At 51.9% G+C, this 14,560-nt stretch overlaps 1 protein-coding gene across 2 annotated transcripts in view; it reads left to right on the plus strand.

The window, feature by feature from the left end:
• The window catches only part of RASA3 (RAS p21 protein activator 3), a 113,688-nt gene that overhangs the window by 38,925 nt on the left and 60,203 nt on the right, over nt 1–14,560 (plus strand). For both annotated transcript variants that reach the window (XM_032402553.1, XM_032402554.1), the window contains exon 2: nt 6,114–6,231. In XM_032402553.1, the coding sequence (XP_032258444.1) occupies nt 6,114–6,231 (118 nt within the window). The remainder of the gene's footprint in view (nt 1–6,113; nt 6,232–14,560) is intronic.

Below are 14,560 nucleotides of genomic sequence, written 5' to 3' on the forward strand. Positions count from 1 at the left end.
CCTGGGTAGTCCTGTAGGAGCTTCTGAACCGGAGGACGTTGTGTGTGTCCTGGTATAGTTTTCCTCACAGCCTTAAGGCTTGGAAACAACAACTTGTGTCCTACAGCTTTGGGGCCAGGGATTTGGGGCCCATAGGTTGGGCTGAAATTGGCTGGATGAAGCTTCTGTACCGTGAGGCCTCGATGGGGCTGTCGCAGTCTGCTAGTGGATGGGCTGGACTGCAGGTCCCCAATGTGTGCCTCATGTGTTGTGGGTCCATAAAAGTATTGGGACGTCATCTGTGCTCGGACAGCCCCTGCCCACATTCGTGCTGTCCTTCCAGCAGTGGCCTCAGGGCTCTCACTTCTTGGCTCATGGTGCAGCGCTTATCCCAGGGACCAGGTGGAATCCACAAGGCTCTGTCCTTGCCCAGTCACTGTTGGACAGCCCAGACCCCAAGGGGGGACACTGGGCTCACATCTCAGGGGCAGGAGGGTAGAGGAACCCATGACTGTCTCTCTTTGGGTATTTGGCAGGGTCTTTGAAAGCTGAAGTGCATAATCAGCACTCCTAAATCCCTACCCAGCTGGTCATTTTATTCTTATATGTACTGGTCTATTAATTTGAGCAAACATTTACAGGATGCTTACTATTTGCCAGACTAGTGTGCTGTTTCAGATGCTGGAGGCAAAGAAAGAAAGGAGACCCAGTCATGTCGCAGGTTCCACGGGGAGGAGGGAGGAGACAAGCGAGCAGGCCGTGTGGCTGGAGGCTGTGGGTCTCAGGGTGGAGGCCTGGCTGAGGATCTCGGCAGCGTCCCAGTGAGGACTGGGGCTGGCTCTGCTGTCATCCTCCGGGCATCTTACCAGGCTCCTTCCGTGGACGTGGGCCATCCGGGTATCTCTGGGAGCCCCAGCCATGAGTCGGTGTTAGGAGTGGAAATGCTGGTCCGAGTCCACGGTAAGCATGGATGGGGCACAGAATGCAGAGCCTCCTTGTTCACACCACCTCTCTGCTGAGACTCTTCACAGCGTTTGTAATTTGTGCCCTGCTCCTTGTGATGGACGGGATGAGAGGTTGCCACGTGAAGCATGTTTTTGCACCTCTTAGAGAACGAACACGGACGCCTGCCCAGCCCATCATTTCCTGCCTCCTGTATGAGGCTAGCAGAGGGTTGCTCTAGAACAGTGTTTCCCCCGGGGGATTGGTGCGCTTCCTTTCCAAGTAAATTCTGAGAAGTGTGCCTTCAGCCATATTTCCATTCGTGCTTAGCTCCCAGGGAACTCGGAGCTCAACTGATCACTGAGTCACACATGTTGGGGCTGGATAGATATAATTTTCCTTCTTTTCATTATGTTTTGAACTCTTAATTTCCATGTGAACAGCCTCATTTTCTTAAGGATTTTTTTAATGGGGGGGGTGGTATGCACAAGAAGCAGAGGGAGAGAGAGAATCCTCAAGCAGACTTCCTGCTGAGCACAGAGCCTGACCTGGGGCTTGATCCCACGACCCTGAGATCATGACCTGAGCCGAAACCGAGAGTCGGACGCTCAACCAGCTGCACCACCCAGGCGCCCTGTGAACAGCCTTATTTTATGCTTGTCTTTTACCTGCCCCTAATACCTCTTGGAGGAAAGCTGAAATGTGTATTAAGTAGTTCTTCCTGGGTCACGATCCCCGGAGGCAGAGGATGCAGGTGTCCGATGCTGTGGGGTCCAGGCAGATCAGCATGGAGTTTTCAAACTAAATGAGTGTGCAGTAGGGGGGGCTGCTCATAACTTGATTTAGAAATCCAGTTTTGTCTGTTTTTATGGAGTTTTGTTTTATTTAATATCAAGGTGTTTGAAAATATATTCAAAAATATATATTCAGGGAAATAGAATATTTTAGTCATAAAATTGATCTTTTTTGGGAAATAGACTCTTATGTTGTTATAAAAAGCTACGCTGGCTACCAGAATCTGGGCCCATTTAAGTATTCTGAACCAGAGTGACCTGCCTAAATTCTCCCAAAATGTCCCCCTTCCACAAGTGGAGGCCACTGGGCTGGGGAGGGCCCACTAGCAGCGTGTGGCTGTGGTGGATCTGAGACATGGAGGAGGAACCCCGAGGCTCACAGCTGGAAGGAGGGTTCTTAGTCAGTAGAGCCCTCAGTCCACATGATGCTTCTTCCCTCCTTCCTCCATCCTTCTCTTCCTGGGGATCTTGAGGGCACACAGCCTCTGTGCTGGGTGCTGGAGGGCAGCAAACAAGATCACACCCCTTGGAGGTGACACGGCTGAGCATGGTCACCAGTATCACTCCTAGGGCGTCGGGGTCCATGGCCTCCAACAACCCTTTTCAGGTGTGGACGGCCTTGTTCCTTGGCACCCTTGAGGCCGTCCAGACTGGGCAGAGGCTTCTTTATCAGGCTGGACTGCCCCCCCCCCCCCAGCAGCAACGAGGCGTGGGTGTCCACACGTGGGTCTTCTCTCTCTCTGGTTGAGCGGAAGGCCCAGGGGATGAGGGTTTGGCTTTTCTGGCACAAGAATCATTACCAGTGGTGGCTCGGGAACAATGACGCTTTCAGATCACAACCTCTGTCCTCCTTACCCAGGGCTTGGTTCCTGGATGTAAGAACCAGAGTTTGTTCATTCAGTGTCTTTTGTTTACCGTTTTTTAAGGGCTGCCTTTTACTTCTGTTAGTAGATTAGGTGTTTGGAGATAGAACCAGGTTCCAGATGTGTTGTCTTCATCAGATCTGGTTGGCGTGTAGCGTACGTTCCAGACATGGTCAGTAGGAGAAGGAGTCATGAAGATGATCCTAATTTGGTTCTTAGAATGAAACCAAGGATTGCTTTTCTGTTACCTGGTGGCCGCTTATTCATCCGTTCATTCAACACATAATTCAGCACCTGGGACAGCCTTACTTTCCTATGTAAATGTCTCCACGTGCTGGGAAGAGGGACATGTTTTTCCTCAGGGACAGAAAGGCACCGTAATACGCAGCCGGGCCAGGAAATGACCTCTAGCCTTTGGGATAAGTAGTCAACGTGGAAGGAGTGGTAATCTCTTCTGAATATGGTCAGGGTGGGACACCCGAGAGCTGAGAGGCCCACCCCGGTCTGTGGCAGGGCTCCAAGCAAGCAGAGACTCGAGGAAACTCCTCACTCTCAGCCTGTTTGGTCCAGATAGGCGCCCAACAGTAAGGACCCTGGGCAGAGGACGGGGCTGGGGGTGCCGCCCGCTGCTCCCAGACCTCCTGGCTTGAGTGGCTTGTTAGCGTCGGCTCCGGTCAGCCCACTGGTTCTCTGTGGCGCTGTCATCACGGCCCCCCACCTGGGGCCAGTGGGGTGTGGGGGGAATGTGGCTCAGTCTGTGTTCACACACCGGCGTTTTCGCCGGGTCAGGTGTCTCCTGTTCAGGCTCATCTTTCCCTTCTCTTCTCCCAGTACGCACCTTGAGGAATGTCAGCGACTATTGCTTGTGTTCTGAGGTTCTTTGGAGAATAAACAGGAACAAAATCCCAGTTCTGTATTTTCTACCAACGATCATCTCCCATGAGACTTTCAAACAAGTTTCTTTTCTCCTTTTAAGAAACACAGGAACTTGGAACTAAATATCTCATTTGCTGTAAAAAAAAAAAAAATTCCAAAGGGAAGCATGGTAAGCCCTGATTCCCATCATAAAGGTATCAGCTGGGAAGTCCGCAATGTCAGGCAGGTTTTAAGATTAAAGATTTGTGAATGCTGCGAAAGCAATTGGTTCCCAAACCAGAACCGGAAGACGGAAAGTGCTTGTTTTGGGCCTGGCATGTGTGAAGTGACTGCCTTGTCAGGTCAGCTCGGCGGAAGGAGCCTTGCATCGGCTCCTCTTGCCCCTTCACACCTGCCCCCTCTCTGGATATGCCCGTGAACCTTGTTGTACCCTTTGGCGCCTGCAGAATATGGTCACACACCTGCAGGCTTGTGCACATGACCTTTCCCATCTGCCGGAAGTCTTACAGCTGACTTGAAGCTTGGCTCAGATTCGCGTGCCTCTTACCAGATTGGCCATGTTTTCACGTGCTCGACTCATGTAGACATGGTGTGTTCTGGAGCATTATAATGTTGTGGCTGTACAAGAAAACATTGCTATTTCTCTTTCTTCACCTGCTAAGAGCCATTGATGATTCCCGAAAGAAAAACCCCTGGAATTTTTTAAATTAAAACTTCCTGGATCTGGAGGAGCCTTGGAGAGCTCGTGTGCTCTCCTGCTCTTACAGTGGGGGAAACTGAGGCCTGGAGAATCAGGTCTCATGTTCTGTCTGTGTGCAGGAAGGGACCACATGCGCTGATTACCGCTGGTGCTCTTAGAAATCTGAAGGGACACGCTGGTCAGAAATAAGGTGACTACAGATCCCCTGTTGCGTGGGGGTCCGTAACGACGTTAAATGAAAGGTCAAGAAAGCTTCAAACAAGCTGAGTGCGTCTCTGCCCTCCTGGAGGCTCTGGCAGGCCCATTTGCAAACTGGCATCTTTTAAATGAGCTGGTTTCCTCCACGTGAGTTAGAACGGCTGTCTTTGTTGGGAGTTGTGCAGAGGAGGGTGCGTGCCCTGGGTGGCTTTGGTGCTGGGTTCTGCAGAGCTCGTGCTCTGGTTTGGGTCGGTTCTGTTGCTTTTTCGGTTTTGACAAGAATGAGGCCATTTGGTGCCTCGTGGTGCCAGAGGGGCTACCAGCTGTGCCTGGAGGGTCGTTGGCACGGTGGGGGCTCTCGGCACTGCCCCGTCTCCCGAGTGCTGGGCCGGCTGCCTGCAGGCGCCCCGGAAGCCTCGGAGACAGGGGAGGCCTCTGGGAGGCAAGAGTATGTCTGAGGAGACGTCACCTGGGAGTCTGCGTCCCAAGCTGCCCGTGAATGGGGCTGTCAACTTGCTGTTCGTGCTAGTTGTGAGCTTCCAGGGGAGGACGCTAGATTGCGGTGTTGGTAATGGTCTCTAGGCAGACCCGGGGTCCCACGAGGAGTCGAGGAGTTGTGGTGCTTTCTGCAGGGCCGGCTGGGCATGCTGCTGCCTGGAGGTTTCTCCTTCCGTGTGGAGGAGGGGCCATGGGAGGGGGACACTTGACCTACAGAAGGTCTCCCCTCGGGACTTACTTCTAACTGGCTAATTGCTCTGTATTGAAACAGCTGGAGGGTTGCCCAGATGGCTCAGTCGTTACACGTCTGCCTCCAGCTCAGGTCATGATCCCGGGGTCCTGGGATCGAGTAGGCTCCCTGCTCAGCGGGGAGCCTGCTTCTCCCCCTGCCCCCACTTGTGTGCTCACTCTCTCTCTCTATCTCAAATAAATAAAATCTTTAAAAAAATAAACAGCTGGAGTCCATAGTTTTGTCAATAAAAAAGAGTCCTTCTCCTTAATTATTGCCCCAACTTTGACCTAATAATGTCAAATCAAATTCAGAATAAAAAAGCGACCCAGGGAATGAATGGATAAGCAAAATGTGGTCCATCCCTACAATGAAATATCAATTAGCCTTAACAAGGAAGGAAATCCTGACACTTGCTACAACACGCATGAACCTTGAGGGCATTGTGCTGAGTGAAATAAGGCAGTCACAGAAGGACAAATACTGAATGATCCCACTTCGTGAATTACCTAGAGTAGCCGGATTCACAGACACAAAGTGGAAGGGTAGGTGCTGGGGGAGGGGAGTGGGGATGTGTTTAGTGGGTGCAGTTTCAGTTTTGCAAGATGAAAAAGTTACAGAGATTGGTTGCACAACAGTGTAAATATACTTAAGACTACTGAGCTCTATACATAAAGGTGGTTAAGATGATACATTTTAAGTTATATGTATCTTACATAATTTACCCATTAAAAAAATTAAGGGGGCTAATGTGAATAAAATCCTAATTCGTAGGCTAATGGATTCCTACTTTTATCAATTTTTTTGGAGGTTATGTGTACGTTACCTTGTATTCTAACATCGCACATGCTGTTCTCTTTGATATTTGACTTGTGGTAGCAAGAAAGACATTATAAAGACCTAATGAGTGTACAAAAGAGAAAGCAGGTGCATTGCTATGAAATAAATTCATTATTTGGAAATGTGCTTGTGATTAGCAAGGGAACGAAATAATTCTATGCTAAGTTGATGGTATATTTACATTTGATTTTTAGGTGAAGCCAAAAATCTTCCCACCTACCCGGGGCCAAACAAGATGCGAGATTGCTACTGCACTGTGAACTTGGACCGGGAGGAGGTTTTCAGGACCAAGATTGTGGAGAAGTCACTCTGGTAATGTCGGCTGTTGCTTTACTTGATCCGTTTCCTCTGTGTAGCAAATACCCTGAACACAGGCGCCGTTTGCCACTGTCCGAGCTGCTCGGCGTGAGCCAGGTGCTGGATCATTCACACGGGCTCCCGTTCCCGGACAGTTGTCACTGCCGTCTTGCTGGCAGATGATGTTCTTCCCAAATGCTCGGGCTGCCCAGGGCTGAGCAGCCTGCAGGTGCATGGGGAGCTGTTGCTGCTGGGGCGTGTGTGGGCATCTTCTGGTCAGAGATGAGCTGAAGGTGTGTACCGAACATTTTGAGAGGTGAGGATTTGGGAAGCTTATTTTTTTTTACCACCTTCCTTTAAATTTTCCTAGAGAGTCCTATCTGAGATGGGCATGGAGGTAATACTGAGGAAAGGGGGCCTGGAGAATGCTCATTGATAGCGTTAGAAAAGGTCCAGTCAGAAGGAGCAGCACCTAACAGGTCCTCAGATTGAGGAATTTGCTACGTGGTGAGCACATCAGCCCCTCTCAAGGTCACCTGCTGAGGGCTACTCACCGCTGGAGGGCTTGTCGAGACACAGATGTCTGCCCAGGACATGTGGAGTGGGCCGTAATTTGCATTTCTGACAGTCTCCCCGGGATGCTGCCCCCGGACCACACCCCAGGGACAGGAGGTGAGGGTACCCTGACAGCAGTTTACATAGGGGGTGGGGAGAGAGGACCCAGAAATGGCGTGTTAGCGGGGGTGGGGATCATGGTTGGCGGCCCACGTGAAGCCAACAAGCCAGTAGTGGGGTCCTGAGCAAGTACGTTTATCATCAAGTGGTTAATGGAGTGGAGCAGGATCCCCACGAAGCCCGTGACTCCACCTTCAGGGTTAGAATTATGGGTTGTGTGGATCCATGCAAACAGCTATTTTCAGTTTGAGAACACTTTTAGCAGAAGAATTATATCCTTGCATATTGCTCCTTCTCAGAGGGAACAAAGAGTGCGTTCTGACCACTGACTGAACTTTGTTTTTACAAACCTGTTAGGGATTTCCTGCTCCTGACATGTGGAGACACCTTTCATTCTCTGTCTGCACCGGGGCCCGCAGCACTGGGGGGTGCCCCTGAGGCCAAGGGCCATAGTTGTGTGTGTGCCGGGCATGCTCGAGAGTCTCTGATATAATTTGTTGAAGAAAAACGAAAAGCCTGAGACATTTGTCAGGAGTCAAGCCTGGCTTTGGGGCTGGTGATGAAGGTGATGCCAGGGATGATGATGTTACTGTAGCGTTCTGGGTTACTTCCATTATCCTGACACCAGATAAACCCTCTCTGTGTTTGCACAGTTGATGTTGAGGCCCGGAGGTCATAAACCTGGAAAGTAACTGTGGTCTCGGGGAAGCTGAGCCCTCCCCAGACCTGCTGAGCCAAGACCTCTGGGAAGAGAGTCTATTTGGGAACCTCTGTTTTAGGCAAGGTTGAGAATGGGGGTCACAGTCTTCAAAACATTTTAGACAAGTTTAGAAATGGAAATCGTGGTCCCTGGCATTGGTGGTACTAGAAAATGTGCTTCTGGAGCAGGAAAGGGAGGCTCAGAGCTAAATAAAGATAATGATGTAGTAATACTGTCCTGTCAGAAAATCAGCCATCTGAGAAACAGCCAGAATCAGGTGCGAGCCCCCAAAATGCTGTCACAAGGAGCCAGTTAACTCTAGTCAGTGCACTGAGGTAATGGTCCAGACTTGGAGAATTCATATTGCTCTCCTTACAGACAGTTTTAATGAGCTTGGCTATTTTTGTTTATTTATTTATTTGCTCAATGAATATTTATTTTTTAAAGATTTATTTATTCATTTGAGAGAGAGAGCGAGTGCACGTGCACTTGAGTGAGGGAGGGGCAGAAGGAGAGAATCTGGAGCAGATTCCCTGCTGCGCGTGGAGCCTGATGCGATCCCAGGACCCCAAAATCATGACCTGAGCTGAAACCAAGAGTCAGATGCTTAACCGACTGAGCCACCCAGGTGCCCTTCAATGAATATTTATTGAGTGCTTCTCTAATATACCAGACAAGGAGAGGGTGCTGTAAACAGAAAGTTAAACCTGACAACAAAAAGAGACACGAACACAAAATAATTCCAGGAGCTTAAAAATTATGGGTGCATTTGGCCATTTAGTATTGAGGCAAAACCTGTATTCATACTGGTGGACCTTGTGAGCTGGTAGCCCCAAAGTTCTACTCCATAGTGTAAGGGCAAAAAGGCAAATAAACGCACTCCATAAGTTAGCAAAGAAAATTGCTGCCTCCACTTGGTACCAAAAATTTGAAACCAAAAATTAGCTCTCTTCTGAGTTTGCAGGCCTGAATCCAGAAACCTCAGTCCATGCACGTTTATTACTGTAGTCCTGGATAGTAGTTTGTAACGTCCACTGAGGTGACGAAATGCCAGTCAAAGCAAATCCAAACGTATCCTTCAGTCCAGGCCTCAAAGAATCTTCCTCTGTGATCTCTGAGGAGAAAATACACAAAGAACACAAGGAGATAAAGTGTCGTGTGCATTTGCCAAGAAAAACAACAGACTGCAGAATCAGACCTGAAGAGTTTGCAGAATGTCAGCCAACAAAGTTTAATGAGTTTGAAGTAACAAGAGACAAGATTAAAAACATGAATGGGATGAGAAATGATAAGGAATGATGAACCCAGTTTGCAAAAGAACCAAATAGAATTTCCAGAAATGAGGAACACAAGAACTTAAATGAAAACATCACTGGATGAATAAATAGCTGATTGGGTATAGCTGAAGGGAGCAGTGGTAAATGGGAAGGCAAGCTCCGAATACACCCCAGATACACTAAGAAATGGGCAGGATGAGAGAGGTTTAGGGACAGAAGAGAATGGTGTCCAAACATGTCTCGTGAGGTGAGAGGGAAGAAGGGTGGGAGCCTGTACCCGAGGATAGCTGGAAGAGGGTGATATTTTAAGATTCCGGCTCGAGTGGCCTTGGCTAGGGCCCAGGAACAGAAGACTCACCTGGAGGCTTTTGCCAGCCTCGGGGCCAGAGGAGGAAGGCCCAGCCTCCAATGGCAGCTACCAGTGAGAAGGAAGTGGGCACACTGGGAGGCAACCTGACCATGCCGATGGCCACCTGTGTGGGCAGGGGCCAGTCGTCGCCTCCGAGGAAGTCCCCTGCTCGCCCGCGTCTCCCCAGCATGCTTCCACTGGCCTCAGTGTTTCCTCTCAGATCGGATGCTCCATTTGGCAAAGTCACTGTGGGAAATAAAGAGCCTCCATCTGGTCTCTGAACTCAAGAGAGCCAGAGGGCTTGGCGGCCTGGCTGGGCCTCTGGGGCAGGGACAGTCCTGAGCTCAGCTGCTGCCCAGTACCGTCTTCGGGCTCAGCCGGAATCGCAGACGGACTGTGTCAGAGAGAAGGGGACGCGTGTCTCCCCCCTTCTTCTCACCAGTGGAGGGTTGTCTCTGGGGTCCCTGGGCCGGCGACCTTGCTGCGCGGGTGTCCCCAGCACTCACTCATGTCTGCCCCTCACTAGGGAAAGGCCCTGGTTTGTTCTTTTCTTTCCTTTTGATGTGGGAGAGCGGGGGCTCGGGGGAGGCTCTGCTGCAGACCTGCTGGGAGGGCTCGTCGGGTCAGACACCAGGGAGCACAGGCCCTTTCCTCCTGGCCTTAGCCCTTCTCCAGAAAAGTGATTTTGGGCACAGTTTCTGTCTTACGAGGAAAAATACTTTCCTGACGTTGAGAGTGAGCTTTGCTCACATGTAACTTTTATGGCTATAATTGTGTTACCGCTTAAATGGCAGCTCATTGTCTGTTTGCTTAAGCTCAAGGCTCTAGGATGATGGGCCGGCAAGGCCGGGCTCACGGGCAGCTACCTATCCTGGACGGCACGGCGCATCTGTGGAGAGCATCCCAGGACCCCACCTAGGAGAGGCTACCTCCTGCTTCCAAAACAGGGATGGGGAAGGTTCCATCATGGAGGAAATCACCATTTTGTCCAGTAAAAGGAGCATATCCATGTTACATGCACACAAGAAGTTAAAACCAAGACCTCTTAAGTGCTGGGTTAGCCCGCTCATTTGCAAGACGATTCCACAAAGTACTAGTGTTTTCGTTTCTTTTTGTCAACGTATGTGATTATTGCGAGGAAGACATTGCCTACCTTTTCCCACAAAATCCCCCCAAGATGTACGAACAGCTCCTGGCCGGCAGAGGAGCTGCCCCAAACTTCCTGATCTGACCCTCACCTTCCCCAGTGGCCACTCTGAGAGGGGGCCGTGCTGAGCCTCTCCCCACAGCTGCTCCGGGACCCCCGCCCGCGGTCTGCCTGCTCTCACCTGGTTTCGTGGTGGCGGGGGGCGGCCACCTGGTGCTGGCCTGTGGGCCCCTCTCGTCTGCCCGCAGACGCGGAGCTCTGGCGGCTCCTCGCGGCTGCTCGCGAGCCGGTGGGAACGGTGCTCATGCGGCTCAAAGGGCCTTTATGTCTGGAGTGTTAACGGCAGGTCACAAAGCTGTGTTCACAGTAAGGTTCTCTTTTGTTCCAAAAGTTGGGATTGTTCCAAAATGGTCTGGAATATGTGGACATAAGTGTCAGTGTGGTTATTTTGTGGGGTTAGTGGGATTATGGAGGATGTTTTTGTTTTTGCTTTTTTACATAAGATTAGAAGTTAGACAGTAAAATAACCGCTTTCTGGAGCAGAGTGAGGACGAGCTAGCTCATCACCGTGTTTACCGACACGGCGCAATTACGGCCCTCACGTCCTGTCGTTCCTGCTGAGAATATTCCCAAAAGAAGAGTTGTTTTCAGGCGGGATGGGTGCACACTTAAACCTGGAATTAAAGGAGGCTGTGGGTCCCTGACGTGACAGCACCTTTCTTTCTGCTCATACTGAAGAACGTACCAGCTCTGCGGTGTGCTGGGCGTAACTCCAGCAAAGAGGACCCCGTAGCTCCACAGTTTTGAGGGGGAGAAGCTGTCTGGGGTCTATGGTTTGGGAAGACAGACTCCATTTTCTTGGAGGTTTTTAATAAAAACCACGTTGTTGATGAGCAAACACCGATTTTGATTTATGAGGCTGTACACAGAACAGTTTCTCCTAACATTTACTTTTATCTCGAATTTCTCCAGTTTAAGTTTAAAAAAAAGTCTTTTGGACATAAATGCAGGCTTTACGCCCAGACAGTCCTTGCCAGCTGCAGTAGGTGAATTTATGCCCCACAATCTTGGGGTGCTCCAGGTGGGAATCCATCCCCCCACTGTTCTGGGGTGCCCCAGGTGGGGATCCATCCCCCCACCGTTCTGGGGTGCTCCAGGTGGGGATCCATCCCCCCACCGTTCTGGGGTGCCCCAGGCAGGGATCCATCCCCCCACCCCACCGTTCTGGGGTGCTCCAGGTTGGGAATCTACCCTCCCACCCCACCACTCTGGGGTGCCCCAGGCGGGGATCCATCCCCCCACCATTCTGGGGTGCCCCAGGTGGGGATCCATCCCCCCACCCCACCGTTCTGGGGTGCTCCAGGTCGGGAATCTGCCCTCCCACCCCACCATTCTGGGGTGCCCCAGGCGGGGATCATCCCCCCACCATTCTGGGGTGCTCCAGACAGGGATCCATCCCCCCACCGTTCTGGGGTGCTCCAGGTGGGGACCTGTCTCTCCATGGTCCTGTAGTATTCCAGGAGGAATCCAGTTTGGGTCCTAGTGCTTGGGGGAAAGAGTGTGAGCAGCTCTGAATGCCTTTCCTGCCTGGTCCTGTGCCTGCCCGATGCTGACCTCAGGCTCCTTTGGCCCTGCCTGCCAGGCTACCACCCTCACATGTCCTCCGTGTCCCTGTGATCAGCAGCCACCGTGGACCCTTGGGTGCTTCACTGCCCGCATCCCAGCACGGAGCCCCTCGAGTGCAAGCCGTGATTGGCCCAGTGACCCTTCTGTCCAGCATTGGAACAAATACTGTGATCTGACCTCAGACTCTCTCCTTCCTGGCAGAGGCTTACCTACATCCCTCCTGTCCCTGCTGCAAGTGTGCAGAATGCCACACGACACGACACGCGTCCCTTGTGGGATCGGAGCGGCTTTCTGTCCAGGAGCTGCCCCTCCCTGGAGTGACATGAGTCGGGGTTGGGGTTCAGCACAGGGGCTGAGCATCCTTCCTCCCAAGAAGATGCAGCATCTTGTCGGAAGGGAAAAGGCTCTACGGCGAAGGCTCGTGGGTGCTGGGGAGCCAGGCCACGCAGGGATTTAAAGGAGGTCTGAAGGAAGTGAGAAGAAACCAAAAGGTTTTCCTCCTGCCTCTGAGGCTCCTTTCTGGAACCGTGTGTCACAGGCCTTCCTGGTACCCATGCCTGCTGCAGATGGAGACGCGGCCGCTTCCAGCTCCGCGGTCCCTGTGGGCAGTACCAGCACTCGACTTCCTTGGTGTTTCTCATTCTTCTCCTGTGGACCTTTGAACAGTATTTGGTTTAATGGAATTTTAAGCCAGCTTTTAGTTAATGATGTAACAGGCACATTTTATTAGCTGAACTCTGAGCTGTTTGGAGATAGGCTGCTGCCCTTTTTGGAGAACCCAGCCTGCCTGCCTGGCTTCCAGTCCATGTTGGGCTGTGGGGTGGGCGGAGTTCCCTCTGGGAGCCTGGACGCTCTGCCCCAGGGTGGCCTTCTCTGTGGCACGTCGACTGTCGTAAGAATGGTCCTCTCACAAAGACACTCAGAGTGGGGTTCCTCATTCTTGGGCGTGCAGCCTTTCCATCTATCCCAAATCTGGAGCAGCTCAGGCAGTCCCGCTCCTCGCTCCTCCGCCCAGATGTTGGGAAATGGACTCGGGCGTTTGCGACATAGCCTGAAACCAGAGAAAACCAGGTGCACAGCTGTTTTCTCGCAAGCAAACATCGTGGCCGTGGGGCTAGCTGCCAGCCTCGCGCAGATGCTGGGAAATGACTCATGGAGAAGTCCGCGGTTTGTCCGCCCGTCCCAGATGAGGCCCTGTCTGAGCCTCTGGGCTGCACATCTGGGCTCTGGGAGGAGTGGGAGGAAGGCGGGCGGTTTCCCCTTGTCGGAGCTACTTACAAATCCACTCCGTTTTCAGCAAGAGGGTGTTTGATTTTGTGAAACTCCATTTGAGCTTCTCCCAGTAATTACTGAGGGAAAGAGCCTGTCACTCTGGCCAGCCTCAGGGGCGGATGCCGCTGCATGCATTAATTTCCTTCTGTCAGATAGCAGTATTTAAGGCAAGCCAAGTCCTTTGGGCTGCTTTTTTCTTTATTTGGAAAGAGGGTTCTGGAGCCCTAAGGCTGCAAGTGGGGTGGACTGTGGGGCATGAGTCATGCATCTGACTGCGGCGGACCTTGGCTGGGGACAAAGCGGGGTCTGTGTGGAGAGATACCCCAGGTTATGCTGCTAATGGGAAGGAAGGGGAGGCTGGGGGCTGGGGCCCCCTTTGAGTTCACCAGAAAGAAGACATTGTCTTGCCCGGCACATGGAGAAGGGCGGGGATGGGAGAACACTTCAGTTTCCCTTCTCTTTGGGAACGTGCTTCGGACTCCGCAGCCTGCAAAGACACCAGTACAGACTCCTCTTGAGCCAGGATGGGGTGGGGTTGTCCGACTGACTGTGTCGGTGTGTCCTGGGCTGGGGGACACTCAGGGGAGGGGTGCCCGCTCCACTCACACCTCATGTCCACCCTCCTGCCCGGACAGATGTCACGTTGCCCGGGCAGCCTCAGCTCCTGAGTGCAGGAGCCCTGCTACTCGGCTAGGGCACATTTTGCAGAAGGCAGGACCTTGCGCATTGATGACAGAGAGTATCAACAACTTGGTGGTGTTTCCAGTTGAAAAGGTGTTTCCCATATGCTGTGTATCAGTTATTTACCTTCTAATCTGTAACACAAACCTGAAAGCTCTCAGTGGATTTCTGTCCTGAACACGAGAAGGTGGGCATGAATACAACACGGGCCAGAGGCATTTCAACAAAAGTGCTCACACACGTTTGGTTGACACTGAGCTGCACCGATGATTTCAACGTTGCCAACGAAAGCAGGAGGTTCGTTTTGCCATCAGATGAGCCAAGTTTGTAAATGTTGGTAAGACTGTGTTGGACGTGTGGGCTGAATCTGTCCTCACTCTCTGGAGGGTCGCAGGGGGTTGTGCGCCAGAGCCTCCCACCAGGGAGCACCCTTCCGCCAAGCACGTGCCCGTGGGAGCTGCTCAGGGACAGGTGGGCGGCCAGGTAGCAGGCTGCTCTGCTGCGGGCGCCCGTCAGGGTTGGGACGGGTGAGTCCAGCAGGTATGCTCACTCAGACCTCAGGGCTGTTTGGCGGCAAACATTTTATGTACGTATTTGGAAAGTGGTCCATGGCATGA

Source organism: Phoca vitulina, unplaced genomic scaffold (assembly GCF_004348235.1).
Source record: "Phoca vitulina isolate PV1807 unplaced genomic scaffold, GSC_HSeal_1.0 scaffold5, whole genome shotgun sequence".
NCBI lineage: Eukaryota > Metazoa > Chordata > Mammalia > Carnivora > Phocidae > Phoca > Phoca vitulina.